Below are 12,513 nucleotides of genomic sequence, written 5' to 3'. Positions count from 1 at the left end.
GGGGAAAAATAAAATGAAAATCCAACTTGGAAAACATATTGGGAAATAATGTTGATAAAAATTTTTGTTCTAATCCTCTTCCTCATGTCTTTGTCAGCTATTCTGCTGAAGAGGGAAGTTTCTGACAATTCTTGTGAAATTTAAATGAAATATTATTTTAAACAAAAATCTTGTTCTCGCATTTCCAGTTTATTTTATTTCTTATTTAATTAATTATTTATAACGTTTTGGCGTTTAATAGTTTAATATGTATTTTATCCTATATGTTCCCTAAACATTTATAAGTTCTTTTACCTTATAAAATAAACTTCGTTAATGTAAAAAAAAAAGAAAAAACTCACAATAACTCCACATCCTCGGTATACGATGGAATCGAAATGATATAAAAAATGGTTCCAAATCAGAGGAGGGGACCTGTCTAATTGGTTTTTATGAACTAAAACATTTGGGGGAAAAAACGTAATTATTACGATATAACAAATAAATTGACTTTTATGTTTATAATTGAGGAGAGTTATCCATATGCATCTGATTTTATTCTCATAAATGTTTTATTAAAATAAATTTAGTAGCAAACTTGTTTTTTTACTCAAATATTAAAATGTTTTTCTTTTCGATTTTCCAGAGAATAAAAATTTATTTAAATAAATAAAATTTGCAGTGGGAGTATGTATTTTAAAGGCGAGCACTAAGGAAAATCCTCTAAAAAGTGTAATCGGAAATGAAAATGTTTTTAAATATCATGTTTGATATGTGTTCTGAAAAAGAAATGTGAATTTTCGTTACCGAAACGAAAAAAGTGGAATTTTGAATGTTGATAGAATTTTTTGTGATGTTTTGCCCTTGTGGTTTTTGCTATGCGTGAAAATTTTTATAAATTTTGTTTCTCATTTGTAGTCTACTGAACAAACTTGATATTTTAAATATATATATGCATTTTTTATTTTCATTTCTTCTGCATTTTAGTTTTGAGCCTCCTGGCATGTTCAGGCAGAAAATAATCAAGATTTTGATTGGTGATAAATCGTGTTAATAGTGGTCAGTAAGAGTTTGAAAATTGTGTTTTCATTCTGTACAGAAAATCAGTCAAAAATTTCAGCAATTATACTAGTAAAAAATTGGTCAAATTTTAATTGCAAATTTTTTTTTTCTTTTTTGTAGAGTAGGAGTTATTTATTCTTACATTTAAATTCCAAGCTTGACTTTTTGTTAATTTTCTTTTAAGCAAAATGTGTCTAATTTAAATCCTGCAAATAAAAAATGAATTAATTCATCATTTACTTACTACTATTATTATTCTTATTAAATTATACTATTATTATTTAATTATAATAATAGTATAATTCAAAATAGTATAATTTGATAGTATTAGCTTAGAATTTAATAATTAATACTATTATTAAATTCACTATTCATAGAAAAAACACATTTTGTGAAGAGCAAACACTAACAAGCTTGCAACGTTACGCATGTGCTTCTTTTTGGTAAGGTGAGTAGCACTTTAAATATCGTAGGAATCTACAATCGCCTCGGTAAATACGTAAACATCAAGTTTGCATTCCAATTGTTCTTCGAAATCTCTAATAGTAGTAACAGTAACGAAACTAAGACTCAGTTCGATTGTTCGAATAAGTATATTCCTGTCCTAATGTTAAAGATGCTGAAAAAAAAAGTTTAATTAAGCAATTAAAGTGAACATTGTGCAATTAAAGTGAACATTAAGAAATTACTTTTCCATCGTAAAAAACCTAGAATTTTTTTTCTACTTAAGCAGATATAATAATTAGGTCTATGATTATTTTCATTTCTGTGAGAATTCGACTGATGTCTATGTTTTTGTTAAAATTTATGTAAAAATGTTGAAAATTTTTACAGCAATAAATTTAGCTTTCCTCTCCTTGAAATAGTGTCTAAATTTTCATTGTAATATATTTTTATTACTTTTAATTCTAAAAATATATTTTATTAATTTGATTTGATATTAAAAACAATTTGATTGCTAACGTCACACTATATTAACTGTTGACTACGGTCCGGATATAATGCTTGGTAATGTTCTGAAGACAATCCTTACCTATCCCGAAAATAAGTGCCGAGCTATATAGAAAAGTAGATTTCGATACATCAACCGTTTAAACACTTCTCAACTACCAATTAATTAATTTAAAAAGCGAACTTCTTTTAGTCCAATTGGAACAATACACAGCCATAAAGAATTTTACTTTAGTACAAAAATTAAATAATTGCATTTTTCTAATTAATAATAGAAATATTTAGATTAAATCTCTAAAATGGTTTCAGATTTACGCAGGACACTATCAACGAAATGACCCGGTCGACGAAATGACTTTCGAAGAAATGACCCTTTCGACGAAATGGCTCTGTCGACGAAATGACTTGTCGACGAAATGACCCTTTCGACGAAATGACTTGTCGACGAAATGACCCTGTCGATGAAATGACCCTGCCGATGAAATGACCCTGTCGACGAAATGACCCAGTCGCCGAAATGGCCTGTCGACGAAATGACCTAGTCGATGAAATGGACTGTCGATGAAGTGGTGTCGATGAAACGGCCTGTCGATGAAGTGATTGTCGATGAAATGAACCAGACCCATATGAAATACCGCATTTGAGGGGATCATTTAGCAGACACTTTAATATTTTTTTATATTTTTTTGAAGCACTCGAGAACTTTATTAATTTTAAGTTATTGGACAGGTGTCAAAATTTCTAAAAATATATACATAAACTGAAAAATATTTATTTAACTACTTTAAATTTTTTTCATCTTGTCCTTGTCACCCTAGATAATTAGCACAAGTGTCGCTACAATCGAGAGTGATGGCAATATAATACGAATAGGGTTATGAGATTCTTTTTGGAATACTTTAGAAGTATATTGTTGTCAATTTCAATTATAGACAATGATCTCCTTTGCTGTCTAATTAATATGAAATATTGCATTTCAGGGGATCATTTAGCAGACACTTTAATAATTTTTTAATATTTTTTTGAAGCACTCGAGAACTTTATTAATTTTAAGTTATTGCACAGGTGTCAAAATTTCTAAAAATATATGCATACGCTGAAAAATATTTTTTAAGTCAACATAACATCAAACAAAATCTTTTTCAATGCAACGATGACCTTTCCATCAGAATATATAAACAAAAAACTAACTTACTTTTCTACATAACACAAGAGCAATTAATTCATGCTTAAACGCACTATTTTAATATATGTTCATTTTGCACTTGAGCATTTCAAAGCCATAAATATTGCTGCAACAAAGAACCTATAATTTTCTAAATTTTTTTTTCATCATCTCAACATAACATCAAAAGAAATATTTTTAATAAAACAACTTACATTTTATTATCTTACATTTTTGAATTCATTTTCAATTCGCTTTCATTTCAAAACCTTCCGTTGTTTTTAAGAAAAGAATCATTCATTTGATGCTCGCTTTCATTCTCATAAGTGATTTTAAGAAGAAAAAAAAAATGCGATGAATGTCGATTTTTTTCTGAGAGATCCAGAGATCAACAACCGAATATTTTGTTTAATTATTTAATTTTTTTTTCAGAAGCAAAAGGCGAACAGAAACTGACAATTATTTCGTACGTAATGTTTAGGTAAATACTCAAAGTGAACGGTAATGAGGAAATAATGGGTTTCAAAGGGTATTCAATTTAATACAATGAATGTGTTTAATGAAAATAAACAGTTCTCTTTAAATGTGTTTTTATAATTATATTTCTTTTAAGATTGCAACTTTTTGTCAATGGTCTCTTTATTTCGGACACAACAACACGAAGTGCGTGTTCAAGAAAATGGACACAGCTATTTAATAAAATGAATATAGCATTTGATTTCATTATTCGTTTATTTTTTATATTTATTTTGAATAATAAACTAAAACTTTACATAAATCTCTTGGTACATTTTATTAAATTTGCCTTTAAAAAAAGATAAACTTTAAACAGTTGTATTCACAAGGTTGTTATAAAAGTGATGTTATACGAGGGTTGCTAATTATATTTCTGGCCTTGGCAACAGTAAGTGTTGCTAGGCGACCGCAGACGATTTTAATCGAAAGTTTGATATTTTTAAACATAAATTCAGCAGACGATTTACCATTATAGCTTCATTTGTGTTGTTGACAGTAAATTGAAAAGTTCTTCTCTTTCAAAAAATGGAATTGAATCGTGAACATTTTCGTGCCATTATTTTTCATAACTTTCGACGTGGATTGTCAAGACAAGAGTGCTTCGATGAACTTAATTCTTTATTCAGCGATAAAGCGCCATCCTACAGCACTGTAAAAAATTGGTATAACGAATTTAATCGTGGTCGATGTTCGATCCAGGACGAATCCCGTGCAGGTCGTCCAAAATCCGTTGTTGTGCCAGAAAAGATCGATGCTGTGCGTGAACTGATAAAGCAAGATCGTCATGTGACATACCGTGAGATAGAGGCGTCTTTGGACATTAGTATGACTAGCATCAATAAAATATTGCATGAACATTTGAGCGTAAAAAAAATTTGTTCGCGTTGGATCCCGCATAATCTGACAAACGCTCAAAAAAAGGCTCGTGTCGATTGGTGCAAGGAAATGTTGGAAAAATACGTTCAAGGTACATCAAAGGCTGTGTATAACATCTACACAGGTGACGAATCATGGATCTATGCATATGAGCCGGAAACAAAACAGCAATCAACTGTATGGGTCTTCCAAGACGAGGCAAAACCAACAAAAGTTGTTCGAGGAAGAAGCACATCGAAACAAATGATTGCCTGTTTCTTCGGCATTAACGGTCATGTGGCAACAGTGGCGTTAGAGCAACGCAGGACGGTCAATTCTGAATGGTACACGACCATTTGTTTGCCAGAAGTCATCGGAGAAATTCGAAAAAAGCAGAAGAACAGGCGAATCATTCTTCATCATGACAATGCGAGCTCTCACACATCGACTCAAACAAAGGCATTTCTGACGGAGTGAAAGATCGAACTGATGGATCATCCGCCGTACAGCCCTGATTGGGCACCCAATGACTTCTTCTTATTCCCACACATCAAAAATAAATTACGTGGATAACGATTTTCGACCCCCGAAGAAGCGGTTGATGCATTCAAAACGCATGTCAATCGGACTGGAAAAAGTGCTTTGAAAATTGGTTCAAACGCATGCAAAAGATCATCACGGAGAATATCCTACATATCATTATTAGGCAAAGAAATATAAATAGCAACGGAATTTCACTTTATAGGAAGGGATCACTTAAATGGTTTAAGGCATTTTAACTGCTTGTTAAAATTGGAGTGGAACGGAATTGAAATGAGTTGAAGAACAGTAGTAGTCAAAATTGGGTTGGCTGTTAACGGTAAAAAACAACTAAATGAAGATTAAATTTTTTGTAAATGTCTTTATGAAAGAAATATAATATTTTTTTCTAATTTAAGACCGCTAATTTTGTCTTATACACTGTTAATACATTTTAAAGAAATTACACCACTGAGTTCTCTAATATCGATATAATATAATAAAAAAGGATTTATTTTTTATTTGTTTTCTTTTTTTGAAATTTTAAAATATTTAAACAACACCGAAAACAAATTTAAGTATGGATAATTTTATGAAAAACCAAATCTGATATTGTTAAGAAAACATAATACTTTTAATAATATCTAAAGTTCAAAACATTACTTTTAAAAAGTCATTAAACCTTAAAACTAAGTTTAAAAAAAACGTGTGTGTTTATTAAACAATTCAACAACGGAGGAAAATCAAAAGAATGTATCTATCAATTTTTTTAAAAAAAACTGTGTTCTGTACCTTGTTGATTAATTAAAATTTATTAATATAATCAAAATATTCCCACGTTCAACGAACACTTCATTAGGAAAACTATATAATTACTGGTCAATATTAAGTCAAATTGAGTCTGAGAATATCTAATTCATATGAATTCCTACTTATGTTTAGAAAAATATTCGCAAATGGGCTATTTTTTTAAAATAATGTTATAAAATAATAAAACAATTAATGCTCTTACAAGATAACTTAAATGATACGTTATTATTTTTTTAAGTATTGTTGCAGTTAAAGGTATTTTATTTTTTGACGGATTTAAATCAAAGTTTTTATGTTAATTACATTTTTTAAAATGATGTAAAAAAAGTTCAAAATTTTTTCCACCACTTTTAAATATTCAATAATAGAAAAATAATAAATATTTACTAAAAGCTATATTTTGCATCTTTGGACAACTGTGTACAAAAAGTCGAGCTTAAAAAGATCGCGAGATATAGAGAATCCTTAACTATGTACTATTTGGTTTCAATATTAATCCTAATTTATCGAGAACGTATTTTTATTCAGTTGTGCCTGATTTCATAACTTGAAATATTCATTTTATTTTATACCCGTCGATGAACAGTCGACCCAATTTTTTGGGTTTACGACTATTAATGTTCAACTCCGTCGCCTTGTCATTTTGAACCCAATTCAGAAGACAAGGGAACTCTTGGATCAATTGTTGGGAAAAATTCGCCTTCGTAGAGTACTTTTTGATGGAAATAACCAGCATCTGCGTTACATGGAGAGGAAAACCGCGAAAACCTTCAACGGTTAGCTTTACGCAAGGGACTCTAACCCATGATCGGTCTACCACTGAGGATATTTTATGTATGAATTCTAACTGCGTAGTTTTTATTGAGAAACTTTTGTTCAGCTAGCACAAATGGTAAATTTAATTTATAAATTTTAGGATCATGATTTGTTTCAAAAATTGTTAAATCTTTGTGGCAATTTTCCTCATTAAATTCTTTGATTCATCGCTAAAATCTCTGTTGAAAATGACTTTCATTTTTAATAGTTTTAGAAATTTATCTAACTTGTGGAGCCCTCTTTTATTCTGGAATTAAATAATAAAAAATCTGCATAAAATTCAATCTTAGAACTTAATCTCAAATATTTCCTCATGTGAATTAAATGTTCATTCATTAAAAAAATTCGTTATAAAAGTTAAAAAAAGGATAAAAAATAGAGTTTCGTTTAAGTCGGATCCCTCATTAAATTCAAACATCTGTTTGTTATGTCTTATGCCACTTGTTAAGCCTATTTTAAGGCAGAGGGTGCGCTCCTTTCCAATGGCGCCTGATTGTAAAAATATTTTTTGAATAACTTGTTCACAGATGTTATGGATAGTTAAATTTTGTATTGAGCCTTTGCCTTCCAATGAGCCGAACCGGGTTCGAATCCAGCTTGCACCGACCACAGTGCTGACGTGAGATATCCTCAGTGGTAAGACGGGTTAGAGTCCCCTTGCCGTCTGGCTAACCGTGGTCTCCAAGTAACGCAAATACGGGTTAGCTCCATCAAAAATCCTCCACGAAGGCAAATTTCTCCCAATACTCGATCCAGAAGTTCCCTTGGCTTCAAAATGACAAGGCTACGGAGGTGAACATTAGTAGTCGTAAACCCATAATATTGGGTCGGCTGTTCAACGACGGTTATAAAATAGAATAAGATGTTATGTACTAACAAAAGTAATTACTTAACTCATTACAATAAAATTTGAAGAATAGAATTTTATAATTGAAATTACATAAACATGTCAATTGATTTAATTAGTCTGAGAGAAAACTAAACTTCCAGAAGTTAAACATTCAATTTAGAAGTTTTCCTCTTAAAATGTATGAGTACACATTAATAAAGTTGCTGTTTTACTGTAAGAATGCACATATGCTTCACCCTTAAATATTGCGTTATAAGAACTCTTTTTAAAGGGCAACCACATTTGAAAATCTTGCGATGAGACAACCTTCATCTATGAAACCCCTCCATAGAATCTATAGTAGTCTAGTGAATTGTATTTTTGTACACTACAGTAATCCCCCACTAGAATTATAGCTACAATAGAATTTGATGAACCACCATTGCTGTTTTGTGAGATCACCCTATTTTTTGAGTGCTGATAGCTGTATTAAGTTCGCTCCTGTGTTGCCGTTAGCAGTTGAGTGTATACGTTGTGCTTGACTGTGTACCAACAGTGTGAATAATGTCACAACTGCTCAATGTGGACCATCCATTGACATCACGTCCGAAGGTCACCCATGTGGTGAGAGTAGTTATAGACCTTATCAAACCTTCATCTATGAAAAGGTACCCCCGAGTTAACATGTCTTATATACTAGTGAATTGGAATTATATTTTTGTAGTGGTAGATACTCTCCTTCAAGCTTCATCAGCTTTTGGCACTTAGCTTCATTTCGTTCAATTTGAGCCAGCCCTGCCAGATATAGCAAAAAGACGTACATTTAGCCATCATCACTTTGTATTCACACACAAAAGAGAGTAAAAATACATGTAACAATTTATTTGTTTGATCATTACATCATTCAACAATCATTGCACAAATTAAAAGAGTAACATTCCTAAAAAATATTTTGATTTTTTTTCTAGAATTGATTACAAGCACATTTACTTAACATTTAAAATAATTACAAAAATATGTACAAAATTATATAAATATAAAAAAAAATTTAACAAATGTATACATAAAACATGCGAAAAAATATAATTTGTAAACAAATATACTTTTAGAGTCTAATTTATTAATTCAGTTCTAATAGCTTTCAGCCTCATGAAGCATATTTCCTAAAAGCAATAGGATATGTGTGTGTGGGGGGGGGGTGACAAAATGCTGAAATTTATATTTCAGTCTCAATTAATTGTTTATAAACTACATACTAAAATCGATGTTTGATATTAAAATCGTGTGAATAAAAATCCAAATATTAGCAGATTCCAAATATTTCAAAAATCCGAAAAAACCAAAAGAATCCAATTTGCAAAAGAATCATTCTTCATGTAATTAGTGAAAGAATGCGTGTCTCCTTAACGAGAAAAAGCTTCGGATTTTAAGGTTCTTGATTCGTCCGCAACTAATGGGTCTTGATTTAAGTGGAATCCTGCGTAGTTTTTAAACCCGGAAGAATGATACGAAAAACCCCTGATTAAAGAGTTAATATTTAGGCATTGAAAATCTTTTATCAAACTAGGATTATTGAGATTGATAACCAGTTCATTGGAAGTAGACATTTATCACAGGAATTTTGATGAACCTGTCCCATGTGACTTTTCTTTCAACTTCATTTTTACCTAAAATACATTTTAAGGGCAGTCTTTAATATACACTCAAACCCCACTATAGGGTTTATAGCTCGCTCCTTACTACCCACGCATAATATTATTTTCATAAGTACAATCCTTCCATTATAATGACCAATGCATTATGAAGTCCCGTTTACTATTCCATGGACGTTATTTCAATGTCCATTAGGATGCCCACACGAACCTCAAGTTTCAAAGAAATTAATTAAACCATTATTTACTTTGATGTTACGCTTGTGCGGTTTATTTTCAGTTTAAGATATATCCCAGAAAGTATGTAACCTAACGGCAACGTTGCAATTTTATTTTTCCAAAAACCTTTTTTAAATAAAGCAAAAATATTGCAGTTTTAAACCTTTCATCCTAAAAGGTTTAAAAATTGTTTTGTAAAGCTTTTTTTTTAAAAAAAAAGTATTGCCACTTAGGTGTCCATCATGACGTCACACACGTGATTGGATGCATTGTCCATTAAAATTTCATGACAGGGTGGATTTTAGCTGAGCATACAAGACTTTGCAGAAAGAAACCTTTATAATTATCTAGATTTAAGATCATTTTCACTTTGCTTTATTAAAGGATTTTTGGAAGCTTGAAAACCCTAATTCAACCTCGATTTAAGGTTTTTATAAAGAAGGTTGTTTTCCAAGGTTTCGGATTAGGGTGATGTGCAGAGCAGATTGTCACAGATCTCGTTAAAAAGGTTAGAAGGTTTACACGTAAACCGCATAACAAACCTTTTTAGGTTTACATAAAAAGGTTTCTGTTGAGTGAAAATAAACCTTATTTTGCTATCTGGGATCTTATTTTGCAATTAGGGGCCGTTCAAAAAGTACGTACACAAAAATGGAGAAATTTTAAACCCCTCCCCCCCCTTCGTACATTACCGTACATAAGGTCTTACTCCCCCCCCTTTAGAGTACGTACATTTTATTAGTCTACCCCCCTTTTTCATAAAAATTAAAATAATTATGTTTTAAATAAAATTAAATATTTACTTAAGGAGTGTGTAGGATAAAGTCAAATTTAAATTTGGTGTATGTTTATAAAGTACGTACTTTGTATAATACCTCCCCCCCTCCCCATCGTACAAAACCGTACATAATAGCAAATCCCCTCCCCCCCCTTCGGGATGTACGTACTTTTTGAACGGCCCCTTACCTTGATGTACAATATTATTTATAGAAAAGGCTGGATATTATTTTCAATGCATTTTTTACAACTATTTGAAGTTTTATTCATTAATAAAGAACAAACTCTCGGTAAAATAAAACTTCGTTGAAACGAGTCTTTGAGTTAAAAGAGCATTTTTGTGCATCAAGATATGTCGTCTATCAGATCACATACGTTCCCCAAAATAGACTCCACACGTTAAAAAAACTGACAATGAAATTTAAAACAAGCTGCATTTTATAACTAGAATAAATATCAGATTTAAATATCCCAGAGAATACATAACCACAAAGAAGGAAATAAATGGACTGTTTCAGCATCAAAACCTGCAGTCAGAAGGTTGGTGGCTTATAGTCAATATTAAAATTTGATATTTTATTCAATCGTAACGTAAATTCCTTTAATTTTTTTTTTTTAAAAATCACGAATTTGAATCAAAAAAAATTTTTTAACATATTACTAAACAATAACTAGTTACTTTTGTGTAAAGTTTATAAATATAATACAACTAAAACCTACTTATCTCTAATAATAAAATGAAGAGTTTGTCTGTGTATCCTTCTTATAACTTCAGAACTGTTTGTTGTATCATCTTGAAATTTGAACAGCAACTGCAAAGGTCAAATTTAGTCCACCCCCCCATTCCTTTTCAATTTGTTCGCTGGGTAGAGCCATTTGAAAAAAATTTAATTCTTTCATCGGCTAACAGTTCATAATGTAACAGTTGAAATACATGCTGCAATCACAGATCATAGTTTTTAAATACAGGTTATCTGCTACATTTAAGATTTTAAAATCCATGACTCATTCAAAGAATTTTTAATGAATTACCAAAGTTACTATTTCTTGCAACAAAAACACAACAATAAATTTAAAAAAGCATTATAATAACAATAATCGAAATGATAGGTATAAACAAAACTGTTGTACTCTGTTTCGTCATATTTATAGATTTCAAATTTAAAATACAGAGCAAAGAAAGAGTTGAAGCCAAAAAATAGCAGAAAAAAATACAAAAACGAAGAATTTTTTTTTCTTCCTTTTTTCTGTGGAACTATATTCTAAAGACATTTTTCTCGTTCATCGGAATGAAAGAAATACTCCTGATTTTTCTGTTCTGATTTCGGAATAAAATAAATCGCCAATGACTGGCTTGCTGCAACTAGAATTTTAAATTGATAAAATAAAAATAATAACAAAAATTCTGAAATCACAGAAGTTTAAAAGATAATGATAATTTGCTTTTTTTCTTTAATTTTTTTGAAAGAACACCATTTTTAAAAAACACGATAAAAACATTTTATATTTTAATAAAAATATGACTGTGAGTGGGAATTTTGTTACAAATTCAGATATTCGGAACACCATGAAATTGGGGTAAATTTCATTTCAAAAATTAGATTTTTCGACGACCTAAATCCATGACTTTCCATAGTTAAAATCATGACACAATACTGGAACTTTCCAGGCGGGCAGAAAATAATAAGTCTTAACCAGAGGTTTCGATGATGGATTTGACTGAAAATAATTCTGCAAATTCAATAAATAATAATTTTATAGGTCATTTGGAGGAAATAAGAGGTTTTTTATAGAGTTCAAAAGCACTGCCTCTGTTTTCCCTGTTGGAGAGGTCAATAAGGCTGGACGGAGGGGGCGGAGAAGAATGGTGGTCATACGGAGGAGGGTACATAGGTTCTCTCCTGGGGGGTCCTCTGTATGTTACATTATGGTAGGGTCCTCCCCCATTCATATGAACTGCTGCAGGCCATTGTGGTGGATTTCCCATGCTTTTGGTATAGGAGCGAACATCATAGTTCCTGTCCAGGCTGCTCCCATGACCCGAATCAAAACCCCCGTTGTCGTCGGACTTGTAGGGCCGGCGTGCATCTTCCGAAGGAGAATGCTTGGGCGGCACGTCGTTCAGTGCGTAGTTTCGAGGTGGCGAGTAGTAGGGCGGTGACTGCACGGAAAAACTGTTGCGACTTCTTTGGTTGGCGGAATAGGGCGGTGGCATCATTTCCGAAGACGGGTGGCTCGGGGGCAAGAAATCGTGCGTACGATGAGGTGGCTCCTCATTTTGCCATGGCCTCGAAGATTGGTACTGCCCAGGCTTAGGAGGTGGAACAGGGCGCCCATCAGACATCCTACAAAATTTTTAAGAA

The 12,513-nt window shown here is 31.6% G+C and overlaps 1 protein-coding gene across 1 annotated transcript in view; it reads right to left on the bottom strand.

Moving 5' to 3' along the window:
- Positions 1–8,369: 8,369 nt before the first annotated feature.
- The window catches only part of LOC107447528 (tight junction protein ZO-3), a gene marked incomplete in the record, with an annotated part of 114,597 nt that continues 110,453 nt past the window's right edge, over positions 8,370–12,513 (bottom strand). Inside the window, 1 exon segment of the mRNA XM_071178201.1 lies at positions 8,370–12,495. Within this exon segment, the coding sequence (XP_071034302.1) occupies positions 11,913–12,495 (583 nt within the window).

The sequence above is a fragment of the Parasteatoda tepidariorum genome, chromosome 3 (assembly GCF_043381705.1).
Source record: "Parasteatoda tepidariorum isolate YZ-2023 chromosome 3, CAS_Ptep_4.0, whole genome shotgun sequence".
Lineage (NCBI taxonomy): Eukaryota > Metazoa > Arthropoda > Arachnida > Araneae > Theridiidae > Parasteatoda > Parasteatoda tepidariorum.
Note: the sequence above shows the minus strand (reverse complement) of the source record. Positions and strands in the feature narration are given on the sequence as shown.